This window comes from Ceratotherium simum, chromosome 23, assembly GCF_057802395.1.
Source record: "Ceratotherium simum simum isolate JZ-2026a chromosome 23, ASM5780239v1, whole genome shotgun sequence".
Lineage (NCBI taxonomy): Eukaryota > Metazoa > Chordata > Mammalia > Perissodactyla > Rhinocerotidae > Ceratotherium > Ceratotherium simum.
This window is the reverse complement of record NC_141922.1, coordinates 11,211,294-11,228,232: the sequence shown is the minus strand read 5'-3', so window position 1 is coordinate 11,228,232 and position 16,939 is coordinate 11,211,294. Positions and strand designations below refer to the sequence as shown.

General features: G+C 35.5%; 1 protein-coding gene across 2 annotated transcripts in view; it reads left to right on the top strand.

Annotated features, from left to right (window-relative positions):
- The window catches only part of EFR3A (EFR3 homolog A), a 102,481-nt gene extending 88,734 nt beyond the window's left edge, over window positions 1-13,747 (top strand). For both annotated transcript variants that reach the window (XM_004431062.3, XM_087447444.1), the window contains exons 20-23: window positions 2,373-2,421; window positions 6,102-6,205; window positions 6,722-6,771; window positions 11,282-13,747. In XM_004431062.3, coding sequence (XP_004431119.1) covers window positions 2,373-2,421; window positions 6,102-6,205; window positions 6,722-6,771; window positions 11,282-11,387 — 309 coding nt within the window. In that variant the 3' untranslated portion in view covers window positions 11,388-13,747. The remainder of the gene's footprint in view (window positions 1-2,372; window positions 2,422-6,101; window positions 6,206-6,721; window positions 6,772-11,281) is intronic.
- Window positions 13,748-16,939: the final 3,192 nt, after the last annotated feature.

The window sequence follows — 16,939 nt, the reverse complement described above, 5'->3', positions numbered from 1 at the left end:
GAAGTTATATAATAGTAAATTTTGAGTACATGTTAAATTTTTCTATGCATAAAATTAAGTCACTGGTTGGCTGAAAAGGATTATTGTTTATTCTAGGACAAATAACAGATCTTTGTTTTATACTTACATATTGCTGCCTTTTCCCCAGATGTAACTGAAGAAACCTTGCATGTGTGCTAACAAAACAAGAAGTCTAGTGTCAAGTCAAGGTTATTAGTCAGAACCTGCTGTGCCTAGGTGCTGTAAGATTACTAACGTATCAGTGCAAGTACCTAACAACTAGTCTGACTGGGAAAAGATGAATAGCAGATTTTACACAGGCCCAAGGGTGTTATAGAGTCTAGGTTAGAGTTGTAGATCATGAATAAGGCAAAAATCATAAAGAGGAAATGAAAGGAATGTTGAAACTCCTCTAGGATTATGCCTTTGCACTGTTGCTCTAACTCCAACACAACCAGTTTTTCCTCTCGAGTCAGAACAGGTTGTAGTATGGTTAAGCACCAAATCAAGTAGGTGGCTTGCATTTAGCAGCTACATTATATGAAAAATATGAATCATTAAACATTAGTATAAAGCAATTGGTCTTTTTTTTTTCTTTTTAATAGGATTCAAAAAAGGGAACAGTGGGAAACAAGATTGAAGCCAAATTATGGAAGGTTTTATCACCAGCCTGGGGGCTTCATATGTAATTTGGTAGGAAGTAAGGAAACACTGAAATTCGGCAGTGTCGTTATCAGAGCAATGCTTTCCTAAACGAGTCTCAGCGTAACTAGGCTAAATTGGGAAGAAGAAACTGGAGGAAGAGAGGCTAGTTAGGGGATCCCTGTAATAGTCTACACTTAAGGTGATGAGCACCTTGAGTGGCCAGCCTGGAGATGGGAAGAGGGACAGGAGAGCAGGAGCACCCTATTCTAGAGGCAGATGGGGAGGACCAGCAAGGTTCTTGAAAGGATTTAGAGAAAGGAGGTGAAAAAACAAGTAGAGGGACAGAATTAGTTGAAAGTTTTTGATGCTAGGAGACTGCATCATAATTATCTGAATTAAGGAAAACAAGAACAAATAGGGAAGAAGAGTTATTAGGTAAAGTACTTTTACCTTTTCACTTATCCGAGATTGAACAGGTAATAAGTAAAAATTGCATGTGACAAGAATACTGGCCTTCTCACTTCTCTTGTGTTCCTTCTCCTATACTATAGTTGTTACTCAGAATCTAAAGCTCTTAACCAGTTGTAAGAACAGTAGTGGATTTTTTCATTGAAGTACTAGATTGCTTCTAGGTACAAGTAATTGACCATCCAGAGCCTAATCTTGTATATCTGCTCCAAATATCTAGAACAAAGCAACTGAAGATCCCCAAGTTTAATCTGACTTCAACTAGAAATATGAACCCTCAGTAGAAAAACTGAGGTAGTGGAACTCTTGCTGCTTGATTTCCAGCTAAAGCCTTTGTATTACAGAGAAGCTAAGGTGCAAAGCATGAAGTCCTTTGCTTTCATTAGTCTTGCTGCTTTAGACTAGCAAAAGAAGCCCATGAGCTAAAATTAGGGATGACCAGAATCCCAGGCAAGTACTCATGTATCATTTCTTAATTTTTATTCAGAGATACTGTAGTAACTGGATATATTATTCCTCCTGAATATGTGTTGGTGCCACAAAAAATATTACTTTTTTTTAATCATAAAGAAGTTGATTTCATACCTTTTACATATCTCAAAGCACGAGAGAGGTTTGAAAACCCCAAGTTAAAGGTTATTTCCGGAGAATGAAACTTGGTGGTTGACCTTAGAAGATCCGGAATATGATTATTTTAAGATGTTGGTTAACTATACTCATGAACACTTCCAAAGTAGTGATTCTTGCTTTTAAACCATTCAAAGTTTTAGATTATTTCATTTTTGATTTGTACACTGTATGTGGTACCAAAATTATGGAGGCTACTTAGTTTTCATTTATTACATGGCTGAAACTATATATATAATCTCTGCCTTGGCTCTTTCAAAGCATTGTTCACTTATGAAGCATAGTTCAGTCAGTGGGACTCAAATCTTATTACACATCACATTACTGGAGATTGTGTTCTGTAACTCAGCAGTGGTTGGGTTGCCTAGGGGATGTTAATTCTGCCAGCCTGACGTTAATCTGTAGACTTGTTTGGAGAACCACTGCAGTGGGCCATTGAACCAATAAGAACCTTATTGGTCCAACCAATAAGAAGGTGGAGATTATTTGGTACTGTGCAGTATAATCACAAATCAAGCCAACACAAAGCAGAAAAAAATTTCTGAAAGTTCTTAGATGACTTGTAACTTGAAGGTATTATTTATATTGATCTTTCTTAACTCTTTATTTTACTTAAAATCACTTTTCTCTAGGTTAGTAACACTGAAGAAATCACCTTTGAAGCATTAAAGAAAGCAATTGGTGAGATTTTTGCACTTGTTAACTTTCCTAATATTTTGCAAACTTATCTTTATCTTAGTACTTGTTTAGATGCCATAATAAATAGAGGCGGCATGGCAAAAATATATATATACCGTTGATTTCTGTATAAATGTATAATTGATTTATTTAGCTGCGTTCTTTAGGCTTTTACAATTACCTTATCATAGATAACTCTCTTCCTTTATATAGACTGACTTTTCTAGACTTATGAAGGTGTGTCACAGTGTATTTTAATGCTACCCTTATGTGATGGCCAGCTTTCAGGCTGCATGAACTTAGGAGAAATAGTCAGTGCATTTCCTTTGGTAGGAGATGTGGGGATGAAAATTCTGAGAAAATTAAATAGAGTGATTTTTAATAGGAATATATAGTAGTATAATTAGAAGTGTGTTTATAATGGGGTAAGAGGAAGGAGCTGGCAGAGATTGTCAGCAGGCATGATAGAGTATCATGTGAATCCTTGCTGTTTTATCAATGAGAACATTGAGGCAGAGAAATTAACAAACTCTCCTGAGATCACATAGCTAGTAAATGCTGGAGCCAAATTTCATACCCAGGTCTGACTGACTCTTTAGTCTTTTCACTTATCTTTGCATAAAATATTACTCTGATTTTTTTCTCCTTTGGCCTTTATGGAAGTAAATTTTGTCTCACATAATTTGCCTCTTTATTTTAGAATGGTTCCTTCAATTAAGTAGTAATATTAATTACTACTAGGCTAATGGTGCCTTGATCTTAATTCATTTCTCATTGATAAAGCATTATACGATGGAAATTGGCTCTTATTTTTTCAGATATCAGAATAAGAAAATCATTATAAAGGGAAATGAAGTGTTCTAGCACCCATCACACATGAAATAAAATCTGACCTTTTTCCTCTTAACCCATAGAGGATTTTTTTCTTCTTGTAGTACATTATCAAATTTGCCCAAATAAAATTAATTGAATTCAGTAAGCAATGTGTGAACACTCATTATGTGCAAGATACTCTGAGGCATTTAACGATTAAGACATGTTGAGGAATGTACAGTCCAGGGCGTGGTTCTCAAAGTATGTCTGTGGACCCCTGAAGGGCCTGGAGGAGACTCTTTCAAGGGATCCATGAAGTCAACAAGTATTTTCATCATAATACTAAGACATTATTTTTTGCCTTTTTGATTAACGTGAATGAAGGCAGTGGCACCACATGCTCGCAGTTATTTTTAAAAAGCAAGATTTTACTTAATACCCTTTATGAATCAGTATAAATTATTACTTTAATTATTTAATCTCAACCCATGAGTATCTTTGGGAAGTACACATAAAAAGCACTTCTTTGATTGCCTTGATTTGCAAGCTGAACTAGTCGTTTTTTACAAGGAACACCATTTTTACTTAAAAAAAAAAAAATAACAAAACCTGTGTTATTTGGCAGACATTTTCTGGAAAATAAATGAAGTGATGTCACTTCAAGTGAAAAAAATAAAACACCCTGACAGTATTTGCTCGCAATGATAAAATTAGCACTTTTGAATAAAATTAGAATTTTGCAACTGTCTGCCACTGTGAGTTTGACAGCTCCCCAGTATTTAAAGACTTTTCTCACGAGATCAGTGGTAATAACTAACAAATGTGACTTGTTAAAAAATGTTTTATATAATGAAATATGTCTACGTTTAGGGGACCTGCGTTAAGTCAGTGGATCAGTATTCCAAATGACCATTTGCATGATGTTGCAAAATTGTGCATGAGTAAAGATCTGTTCAAAGTGTCAAGTAGATCAATAGATCAATTGGTTTTAACATAACCATTTACAAAAAGTTTATTAATAAGGTTTCAAGTTCCATATTGCAACTAACTTTTAAGAAACTACCACTTGCCAAGTTTTGTTGTAGTGTCCCAGAAGAAATATCCACAATTCTGTGAAAAGGCTATTAAAATACTCTTCCCTTTCCCAATACCTGTCTGTGTGAGGCTGGGTTTTCTTTATGTACTTCAACCAAAGGAACATATTGCAGCAGATCGAGTGCATTTGTAGATAGAAATGAGCTGCCTCCTATTAAGCCAGACATTAAAGACATTTGCAAAAATATAAAACAATGCCACTCTCTCACTAAATTTTTTCATTTTGGCAAATATGATTTTTTTATTAAACAAATGTTATTTATGTTAATACATAATGGTTTCATTATTTTTAAATGAATTAATAAATATTTTTAGTTTCTCAGTTTTATATACTAATATGGAAAATATCAATAGATATAACATGCATTGAAAAACGCTGTTTGAGGGCCAGCCCCGGGGGCCTAGTGGTTAAGTTCAGCGCTCTCCACTTCGGCAGCCCAGGTTTCGGTTCCTGGGCGTAGATCTACACCACTCTTTTAGCGGCCATGCTGTACTGGCGACCCACATACTAAAAAATAGAGGAAGATTGGCATGGATATTAGCTCAGGGTGAATATTCCTCAGCAAAAAAAAAAAAAAAAAGTTATTTGGTTTTCTCAATAATTTTTAAAAGTGTAAAGGAGTCTTAAAAACATAAACTTTGAGAACTGCTAGACTAATGCGTGGAAAGCACACTCACTGCCTGCAGGCTGAATTTAGGTGGAAGCATTATTTTCAGAAATTGAATTTGAATACTTAAGAGCAGGGATGTGTGCTCAGCTTGCCCAAGTCCCCATGTTTCCTGCTGCTTTTGCCTGACCTACTTTAAACACTTATGTTTCTTGCCTGGCCCCTGGCATGTTTGAGCTGGTGACCCTGGTCTAGTGAACAACAGAGAAGTGATCATAATTCTGCATTATAGTCACTCAGAAGTACATAAATTCTTCAACTTTGTTAACCTGCCACAATTTCAAAGGAAAAAAAAATAATGCCTGTTTCTCCCTTTGCTATTTCCACTTTTTAAAACTAGCTAGTTGTTATCTACAATTGTCTACTTGAAAAGCAGCTTTGTTTAAAGAACTTTGAATATAGTGCACTTCATCCTATGAAATTCTTGACCAGGGAAAAAAAACCCTGAAGAATTACTGGGTGTTTGTTACAGTAGACCATCAATAAATAAGCCATAAGTTAGCCTTCTTTTCATATTTTTAAGCAAACAGACTCAGTTATTATATCAGTAGTATGAAAAAGACATTTATTATTTTCCAAAGTTTTTCTCACAAACTTTGGCCAGACCACACATCATCTTAAGATAAAACATCCCTCTTCAAAATGTGGTAATTAAATGGACAAGGCTAAAACAATGTGGTTCTAAATGACCCTCCCTGTATTTCAATTATGCCATTCAGTATCAAGTTGTATTAATTTAGTACCTCATGTGTGCAGAGGCATGATTATTAATAAAAGAATCATCCTTCGGGAAGGGCCTTGAGGTTGTTTGATTTGTAGGAAGTTATCATGTTCCTGCTTTTTTGGTGAGAGAGACAGAGGTTGTCTAGGAAGGAGGGTCTCGTGCTGTGTAGTTTCAACCCTTAGATTTTTAAAATTTTTTTGTACATGTGCTTTTTAGCCTTAAGACATTTCAAGGATGTTACACCTTTTGCTTTTTTCCTTATAAAAGTAGTCCAGTAAATTACCCTTATTTTGGGTTTATAGATCATTTGCTCTTATGGTCATTGGCAAAGTTCTATGAAATTCTGTATTCCTTTTAACGGGTCTTTATAAACATTTATATAGATACCAGTGGAATGGAAGAACAGGAAAAGGAAAAGAGGCGTCTTGTGATAGAGAAATTCCAGAAAGCACCTTTTGAAGAAATAGCAGCACAGTGTGAATCCAAAGTAAGTGAACAAATGGTGAGGGGGGGTGAGGGTGGAAGTGGAGTTGGATTTTGTGGAAACTTCCTTGGTAATCGGGGAAGTTGGGAGGTTCCAAGCTTTTGGCAGATCAGCAGAGCACAAGATCATGTATCAATAGACACTGAACTCTGAAGGCATAGCTATGAAGCCTGAATAATTTCTTTGTGTAATATAAGCTGATATAAACGGCACATCTCAAACTAAATATTAATGATTGTTGTTGCTTTGATACTTTTTGTGCAGTGGTTTTCCATGATTTTGCTGCGGGTATTTTGTTTTATGAGTCTATCGGTTTGTTTTTACCAGTGAGAATAGGAAAGGAGTAAAAGAGAAACTTTACTTTAAATTCCAATATATGAGACAGACGAAACCAAAACATTAAAGCATTCTGTACCATCAGCTAATAGTTACAGTTATGCTTTGTCCTTGCATTGTATTATTACATATGGGTGTTTGGGAAATAATGAATTTATTCTTAACTCTTTTTTCTCCTTTTAGGCAAATTTGCTTCATGATAGACTTGCTCAAATATTGGAACTCACCATACGGTAAGGATTTTGTTACTACAACTGAAATAAAACAAAACAAAATAGAAATAGAAACTATTAGACCCTATAAATTTGTTGCTGATTGTGTTTAAGTAACTGTGCTTCTCATTTAGGGTACACACAAGGTCATGTAGCTACCTTTGTCATAGTCGTCATTCTGTTTACTGGATAGAATCTGGTATAATTTCTTGTCCGGGTATTTTCTAGCTTTCCTAACTTTCATTTTTAGATCATTCATTCCTTCAAAATGGTCCTTTAAGGACATCTGGATAATTTGGAAGACTTGCATTCTAATGATATGTTTACCCAGGTAGTTTCTCATATTTAACCATTTTGACCTGCAAAAACTACAATTTAATATGGTTGAATCTCATAGGTCTTTCCAGGGCAATAATGATTCTACCTATGCAGATGGCTCATTTGAATTCTTAAACTTTCCTTGAGTTTTCCTCAGTTGTATCCATTTGAGTCCTCTTATAAGTTGTTTTATGCTCAAGAACATATGGGTGTAACATACTTTGGTTATTCTGTGTCTGTTGGTTATTAAGTAATGAAGCACATGACAGAGCGAGAGACAAACTACAGGTCCCATCTAAGGAAGAACTTCTGCATATTCTTATATCGACTTCAGTGTGGAAACTGGCCTTTGTGTAATGTGGCACATACAGGAGCCATAGAGAGAAGCTATGCTTCTGGAATGTTTTTCAACATCAGCTGTATCTTTTATATTTTTGACTTAGCTAAGTCTGTTTTGTTTCAGTCTCAGTATCCTCTAAATAGAAAAGGCAGGTGGATACTCTAGTCCACTTGCTTTTTTATTCCAGTCTTTTTTCTGCTCATATGCAAGGCATGTTTTCATCAGTATCACATCTTATTCTAGGCGTTTCCTCACCATTCCTGCCACCCTCCACTGAGCGTGGCAGATTCACTCCAAATGAGTCAAGAATCACTCATTTACAAAATTTCAGAAGAGAATTGGACTAAAATATGCAATATGTGATATACCTTAGATTCAGAGAAAATTGCTGGGTATGGACATCTATTTCTTTGATACCTATTGTGACAGTAAATGTCTACCCTGCACTTGGTCTTATGCTACATGCGTTATATCTGTTATTTTTGCTAATCTTCACCACAGCCCTGAAAAGTTAGGTAGATGCTTCTTTTTTCATTTTCCAGATAAAGACATTGAGAGTTAGAGAAGTAAAGAAACTTGCTGAAGGCCATCCAGCTAGTGAGTGGAAAAATCAAAATTCAAATTCGTAACCCATGTTCTTAAATGGAATGTTGCTAGGGACCACCATGTTATATTTAATCACACTGTCATAACTATGTGGGTTAATATTTTAGAATAAGTATTATGACTAATTATGTTTTATGGGTAGTGCAACTACTACTAGTAGTGAGCATTTATTGAACACTTACTACTAGTAATTAACATTTATGGAATACTTCTGGTGTTCTAGGCACTGTGCTAATAAGTGCATTATTTCATTTAATATTTACAACAGACCTAAAATTAAGTAGTGATTATTTTTACTTTACAAGTGTAGAAACAGAGACACATAGAAGTTAGATAACTTATCCAATGTCACCTAGTTAGGAAATAGTAGTTCTGGATAGCTTACATGATACAGAGAAATTAAACACACTTCTTGGTGTGCCCTCAGAGCTTTCAGTTCCAGTTTGATATGTTTCCTCTTGTTAATTTGCCTCACTTTAAGCACTAGACAGAGGAAAGTTTGTATTCTCTAGAAAAGAAACAAAATAATCTTATACTTTGTTCTTTCATTCACTTTGACTTTAGTACAATAAAAAAAATTACAAGAAATGCAAAGAAGCTGGAAAATACAGTAAGAATAAGCAGCCCCACAGATGACCCAATTATTGGAATTGTAGACAAGGATCTTAAAAGAACACACACACACAAACATCAAAGAATTTAAAGAAAAAGATATATATATTTTAGGAGAGAGATGGAAACTCTAAAAAAGAACCAAATTATAGTTCAAAAACTAAATGATATAATACCTGAAAGAAGAAGTTTCGTTGGATGAGCTTAACAGTCTACTGGACATTATTGAAGGACATTATTGAAGAACTCTTAATATGTTGCTCATGGGAGTATAAAATGGTACAAACACTTTGTAAAACTTGAGCAGTTCCTTATAAAGTTAAACACATACCAGATATTAATCCTGTAGTCCCATTTCTCAGTATTTATCCAGAGAAATGAAAACTTATATTCACAAAAAGACATGCACATGAATGTTTTAGCAGCTTATTCATAATTACCAAATGTCCATCAACAGGACAATGGATAGACAAATAGTGATATTCTTAGTATAGTTAAATACTATTCAGCAGTAAGAAGGAGCACCTTTTTTTGATAAATCTAAAAAAACATATTGCAAAAGAAATCAGAAATAAAAGAGTATAGCTTTTATGGACCATTCCTGTAGGTTCTATAGACCTTTCCTATGAAATTCAGGAACAAGGGACACTGATCTTCAGTGTTAAAGATCAGAACATAGTTGTTGGGTGTGGGTGTATGTGTGTGAGTACATGGGAGTAGGGAGAAATTGACTGCTTAGGGACACAAAGTGACTTTTTAAATGATGAAAGAGTTCGGTATCTTTATTGGGATGTCATTTATGTGGTATATACCTTTGTCAATTCTTGTCAAACTTAATATCTGTGCGTTTCACTCTGAAAATTATCCCTTAATAAAAAATAATGCACTATAAATATTGGAATGGTGATTGCAAAATACTTATTAGTTGCCAAAAATAGAATAATGTGTCAGGATAATATAAGAGAACCAATTGAATAACTTAAATGAGAACAATTTACAATTAGATAATGGTATGAAGTTAATATTTGTACACGTAATAATTAATGAAAATTCATTACCATATGAATGGTAATGAAAATTCATTACCATATATGCATAACTATAAAATACTAACAATATGACTTACATGAAATAACTATAAATCTCTGAAATATGCATAAGAATACTTAATAAATGGAAACTCATACATTGTTATTGAATAGGAAGTTACTATGTTAGACATCAGTTCTCTGTAGATTAAACTATAGTTTTAGTCAAAATCTTCACAGAACTTTTTTTTTATATCTGAACAAATGATGCTAAAGACAGTGTGGAAAAATCTGCATATAAAGCAGTCAGGAAAATGGAAGAAGAAAACAAGGGAGCATTTGCCTTGCTAGGTTGGAAAACGTGATAGATCTTTGGTACTTACAACAGGTTGGACTTGTTGTGGTAAGTAGTGCAGAGGAAAATTCAAAAATAGAAATATTGGAGGTAAAGATAAGATTTCAGATTTTCAAGCAAAAGAGCAAATGTTCAATAAATTTTGTTTGGATAGCTGCTAAGGCTATTGACTAGCAAAGGACGGAAGATTCTTACTTCACTTCTTTTACCAAAATAGAAAATTTTAACTCTTATTTAGTAAAATACATAGAAATTCTAGAATTTATACAGGAATATTTTTTGTAATCTTGGTCTGGGGAAATTTTCCTTAACATAACACAAAAACTAGAAATCCTAAGAAAATCATTGATTTTTTTGTAAAGTTTTAAGCATTTGGCAAAACACACACGGCTGAGAATTAGATAATGAATTGTGGAAAAACATTTGTATCGTATGACAAAAGATTAGTTGCCCATATTCAGAGAAAAATTTTTGAGTACAAATATAGGCAGTGGACTCAGACAATTCATTAAAGAAACATAAAATGGATATTAAATCTACAAAGATATTTAGCATTAGTATTAATGCCACTACATTAGTCATAACTCAAAAAGTTGAAAATAAAAATACAAAGTCCCATTTGCCTGTGACGTTGGCAAAGATTTAAAAAAAAAAAGATTTCTTATACCAAATATTTATAATGGTATAAGAGAACAGGTACACTGAGGTGTTGCAAGTATAAATTGCTGGTATTCTGGCAATATGTATCAAAGTCAAAATTGTGAGTACGCTTTGATCCAGAAATTCTGTTTGTAAGACTATAAACCACAGTCAGGATAAAGTTACGTATGTATAGGAATAGACTTGTGAGCATTATGTATAATAATGAAAAATAGAAATGAACTTGTGTTTTTCCACTGGATTAAATCAGTTACAATATATCCATGTAATGAAATACCATGCTGTCATCAAAAAGGATAATATATGTATGTAAGAAACTTTTTTACTAGTGAAACAAAGCAAGCTTACAAGAATGGGTATAGTGTAATCCCATTATAAAAAAATATATATACATATATTCAAAAGAAAATGTCTGGTTTAGACTTAGAAAACAGCTTGATACCGCCATGATGTATTTCCCGTACAGCCTTGTAGCTGGCGAGCAGCTGTATCACAATGATCCCTGCAATGAAGGAGTCTTAATCTGCTGTTTGCAGGTAGTCATTAAAATGCTCTGTGAAATGAACAGCTTTTAAATGTACCTGTTGACTGTGCTTTATTCTTCTTTTACAGTCCTCCTCCCAGTCCATCAGGAACACTGACCATTACTTCTGGGCACGCCGAATATCAGTCTGTCCCAGTCTATGAGATGAAGTTTCCAGATCTGTGTGTGTACTGAGTGGCTCATGAAGACCTCAGCATAGGATTTTAAAGCCTAACAATTAAGGTCAAGCTGAGTTTTCAGGGTTTACTTAATGCATTACCAACATACTCCCTGAAAATAATGGTGGAAGTTTTCTTTAACCAAATGCTTGGCATTTCATATCAGAAATTTTGGAACTAAATATGACTTACAGTACTTTTGAAAATAGATTTATGCCATGTTAATTTCTTCTGAGATTCCTGTTGGCTTTTAAAGTTGAACATGTGTTGGTCTCACATTATTCCATTGTTAAACAGTATATTTTAAACTTTTCACAAACATAATTAAAAAAAAAATTAAGCTTTCAGAGGATTGAAGATATATCAAGTGTCTACTACGTTTCTTAAACGTCTACACAACTGCTTAGAAATAGAATTGCCTTTGTTTTTGGTTATTGGCAAAAGCAAAACATACAAATATGTTCCTGATCCTGGGGCTGCAAAACTGTTCTGTGGCTTTTTGTCCCCATGTTTTAGGTGTTGTGCTGGGCGTCCCTTTATTAATACGTTTACTGTAATAACGTGGTAGGCATTCCTTGACTTGTGTATGGTAATATTACATCTGTGAGTAATATTCCTAGAATATGACCCTAAAATCGCCGTACTTTAAAGTGTCTAGTTCTTGTAATACTGTGTATTCTGCAGAGAGTTTGACCATTCTACTTGAGAGGCTTAGAGCTTACTCTTGGAGTACCGAACTGTGCAATATTTTTTACATTATAAGGTGTATTAGTTTACAGACTGTGCTTTGAAATTATAGTAGTATTTTGCTGTGGCTCCGTTAATTAAAAGAGCTATATATCTAGTATAGAACAAAAAGACATTTAAAACAGCTACTAGTTCACCTGTGAAGAGTGTGTACATTTTGATTTCTATTAAGAGCACATTAATTTACATTTTTATATTGTGCATTATTTTAAATCCTCATGGTCAAAAAATTACCCAAACGGACTTTGAATTTATAAGATCTAAACCATAACTTGTATGCATCTCTGTTTAGGATTTGTTATATTACATTTGAAAAGAGTGCCTATGGTTTTAGCAATTAAGTGTGCTAGGGATCGTCAATTTAAGCTTCTGTTGATTTAAATTACCAAGATTACATGTGCTGACAGTCCCGTAGTGTTTTCTTACCATTATGTACTTTTCAGTGAATTCCATGACCTGGCAAAATGAACAACTTTCTTTGCAACTCTTATAAAATTCTTTTAGGACATTTTTATAAAAATAACCTCTTTATAATTCTAATACATTTTCAGATTTGATTTTTTTTTTTTTTTACCTAAAACAGTATACATATCAAAAATTGTAGCTCAAAAAACAATTCAGTTTGTAGCTTTTGTTTTTGTTTGAAAAGTTGCAGTGAAGAATGGCATGCTGTAACTTTGTGATTATGATTATTTGGGCAACTTTAGTAGAAACAGAAAAAAGTAAGGAAGTGATAATAGAGCAGGCATACTCAAAATTTTCTGAATATTTAAACCAAAGTACAGCATCTTGAAACATCTTGCAAAAGATCCTAGTCATTTAAACCTATAAAATGCTACTCAAACATCCTGGGTGCTTTATTAAGTGTAGATAAACAAGACCTTGTTTCAGAGTAGTCGTGCAGTCCCCACTGGGGTAATGGCCCTGCTGCACTGTCACTGTAACTTTGCCTCTTGATCAGGTAAGATCTTTCAGTATTTAATAGGCCAAGTTTTATGTTTTTTAGTTCCCTTTTTTTCTTCTGTATTTTTAAAGAAGGGTATTAATTTTTGTGCATTTAAAAAAAAGCAGGGGGACATGCAAAAACAATCACCATCCACTTGGATGTCATTTTATAGATTAACACTGTGTGCTTTTGTATGAAAAAATATATATAATTTAATAGTATAAGAAAGGAGGATATATACTCATTTTCACTCATGCAAAACAAAATTTGCTCTACAAAATTTCGTGTTTCTCTGTGACGTAAAAATGCATGTATTGCATGTAAAGAAAAACCGTTTCAATTAATGTTTATCACATCTTTCTCTGGGTCTGTTTGTAAACTGTCGATTTGGGTTTTGTGGGGTTTTTTTCTTGTTGTTGTTGTTTTTAAATCACAGTAGACTTCTGTATATCCTAGATTACCGAACTGGTCTTTCTAACAATGATTCCCAAGAAATGGATCTTTTCTTTGGCTTATCCCTTCCAGGAGGTTGCAGGAGATCCTGCAGGTGATAGGTATGCATATTGTATTATAGCCAGTTTGGATACTGAAAGTTTAGGGTTTGTTGAAGTTCACTGTATTGCTATATTTTTGTAGATATTTAAAACTCTTAATAAACTGTTAATCATTCTGTTTTTGCTGTATACGATTGCTTATATCATTCATTTTTTTTCTTGACATTGAATAGTTAACATGTAAATGTTCCTCCTATACTTGTGTTGTCTCTCACTGCTTATATAGAGTTTGAGGTCATTGGAGTTTATCTGAACACACACATACACTCTCTTCCTTAATACTTCTGAACTCATTATTTTTTAGAATAATGCTACACTTTACCAGCAATTAATTTCTCCCTCCTCAAAATATTTCTGTTCTTCCTGTCTGAAAATGGAACTAATTTGTCTTATTCATGCCAGTATGTGTAATAAATGTAATGAAGTGAGTTTTTTTGAAATGTAAAAATTCACTGTGCAATTCATATGTAAGCAATAAAATGAATCCAAATTACTTCTGTATAAGTACATTTTTATAATAGCTATTATTACAGTTCTTAAATTTATTCAATATTTTGCTTTAGTTTAAAATGAGCCTTAGTAGAAATCAAGTTGCCAAGTGGATTCATCCTCATATACATTGAAGTATCAGAACCAAAACTGCCAGTCATGATGAGATAGAGCTAAGAGAAAGCTCCCAGTGTGAGCCTGTGGAAGCACAGCTGCCATCTCCACATCAGTCTTAATGGTTGTATTTCAACTCTATCTCCTTGCCTGTCTCTCTGAAAAAAAATAGCTACTCTTTGAATTACAGGAAGCCTGTCTCTCTGAAAAAGAATAGCTACTCTTCAGCACCCTCTGCCACCCTGTTTTGCATATTCTACCACTTGTAGATCCGCACATCATAGCCTGATGGGGTGCAGGGACTGGCTTGAGGCAGTGTAGCAAGGCAGTGAGGCGCATGGGCTCTGGGTTCAAATCCAGCCCTGCCGCTTCCTGGCTGAGTGGCCTGGGCAAGTGCCTGAACTTGGAGCTTTGAAGTCCTCTTCTGTAAAATGAGGACAGTATGTTATGCCCTCAGAGCTTATCTGTGAAGAAGTGAATCACTTAGAAGAGGTTCAGTGTGCCATGCCTACATGGCACAGAGTAAGTATTCAATACATGTTTGTCATTATTAATAATCCTCCTTGAGTTCACTGTACTGGCACTTAAGCACCCTGAGCGGCTGTCTCAGTTCTGTAATCTTAGGCCAGTCACTCCATGTTTCTGAACCTGTTTTTTTAGGTATAAAATGAGCAGTCTGTATGATAATGCTTTCTCATATGCTTTCTTTCCAACTCTAGCTTGTTGGATCCTATTACCTGTTCTCTCATCTGATAAATTATTGATCTCAAGTACCAAGTTCAAGAATGAAAAAGGAGAACCAAGGTGAGCATCAAACTCTGCTCTTAGTTTAGCTGTATTCGCCTTTTGCTTACACTTTGAGTCAGAGGCAGACTATTAGGAAGGCACTACCTTAACATAGGTTCTCATAAAACAGAGCCTAAGACAAAGGCTTACATTCAGGGCTTACTCTGGGAAGTGAACCCAGGGCACCCCAGCAAGGGACTGGCCCAGGGAAATGGAAGGAGAAAAAGCTCATTAAGAGGATTCATTTATAAATTGGCCATCGCTCTAGGTGACTGGAGAGCCATACTACTGGACATTCTATAGAGTCTCATGAAATAATCTCAGAACTGTCCACCCAGGTGATGAAAGTCGGGGAAGCATGTGTCCTTTGGCTTCTGTTCTTCATGGTCAAGGGTTGCCCTGGTGGCATTATCTCCCCCACATTTCTGGATTTTGAGTGGTTTCCCAAGGTGTGCCACGGCTCATTCTCAGAGAGGTCCTGCATCAGAATGCAAAAAGTATGGAAGTACAAAATGCAGACTTTGTCAGATCCCACCTCCGTGAGTGAGGCAGGTCCAAGCCTGTGTGGAGCTGGTTATCACAGCAGTGTCTGGAGTAAGAGGTGGGGATTAGACAATGAGATGTCAGGCAAAAGATGTCCAACACAGCACTGTCTAGTCTGATATTTAAGGACAAGACTAAATCTAAGAGCATCAGATTTATAATTTCAGATTTCCCCCATCTTGCTTAATGAGTCAAGGGAGGGATTTTTAAAGATGGGAGATTTTAGGGCGTGTTTGCATGCTGATTAGAATGATACAGAAGAAGAGAGGGATAAGTTGATATAGAATAAAGAAGATATTTGCAGGAATCAAACCCTAGAGAAGGCAGTAGAGCATTGTCCCCAGAACATAGGTGGAGGGGTTGGCCTTTGATATGGATAAGAAACACTTACTGCAACAAGAAGGAAGAGAGACTACGCAGGTAATTTTGTAGCTTTGGTGGCAGGAACATGAGGGCAGTCCCATTGGAAAGCTTTAATTTTCCAATGGAGTATTAGGTGAGATCATTGTTGCTAGACAATTCACGTGTCTCTTGCATTTCTGCATGTCTTGTGAGCCCAGACACTAATTGCCTTTATTCTGGACGATGTTTTCAAAGATGTAGTATAGCAAACAGACTTGGAAGATAGATGGTGTCTCCCTTTGGAGCCAAGGGTAGCCATGCTTATTGTCGAACATAATAAGATGGTGTTTCCTTCTGGGGTAAAGGTCAAACAGGCTTACAGCCAATTATAAAAGTTATAGATTCCCTAAAGTCAGGCTTCTTATATGTAATGAAACCCACGGTGTGTGTAGGTGTCACCTGGCCCTCCTTGCATTACCTCAGGGCTCAAGGAACGAGCGTAAATGCTAATACTCAGGCTACTGCCATTACTGTGTGTAAGCAGTAAAGTCCTTTGTCTCCGACCCGAGCGTCTCATGTCTTCTGCTGACATCTGTGAAATGTGGACTAACTTAAGTTGCGTAAGGTGAAATCTCAGTTCACAGTCTTGACAGTCGTCAGCTGAGAGTGAGGGGGAGTTGTGGGACGTTTGAGGAGAGGAAGAACCAAACAGTTGTCTTGGAGAGCAGAAAAGTCAACTTACTAAGAAAAGGTTGAGCATCCATGTGAGGTTTTGTGGTCATGAACTTGAAGTGAAGTGGGTCAGCTCAGTTGCTTTTTTCCTTCAGCAACATTCAGCTGCCTCGGGTGAAGATGTGGAGAAGGCAGATGGTCACCATACATGGGCTGGCCTAGCCCAGGACTGCCACGGGGAGTGGGCACTTAGTAAATACCTGCTGGGTTAAAGGGAGGGAACGAGGAGCCAGCAAGCAAGTTATTAGTTGCAGCAAATGCCATCGGTGGTGTGCCTTGGCTTTGCCATTTTAGTGCATGCTGGTTGACTGCCAG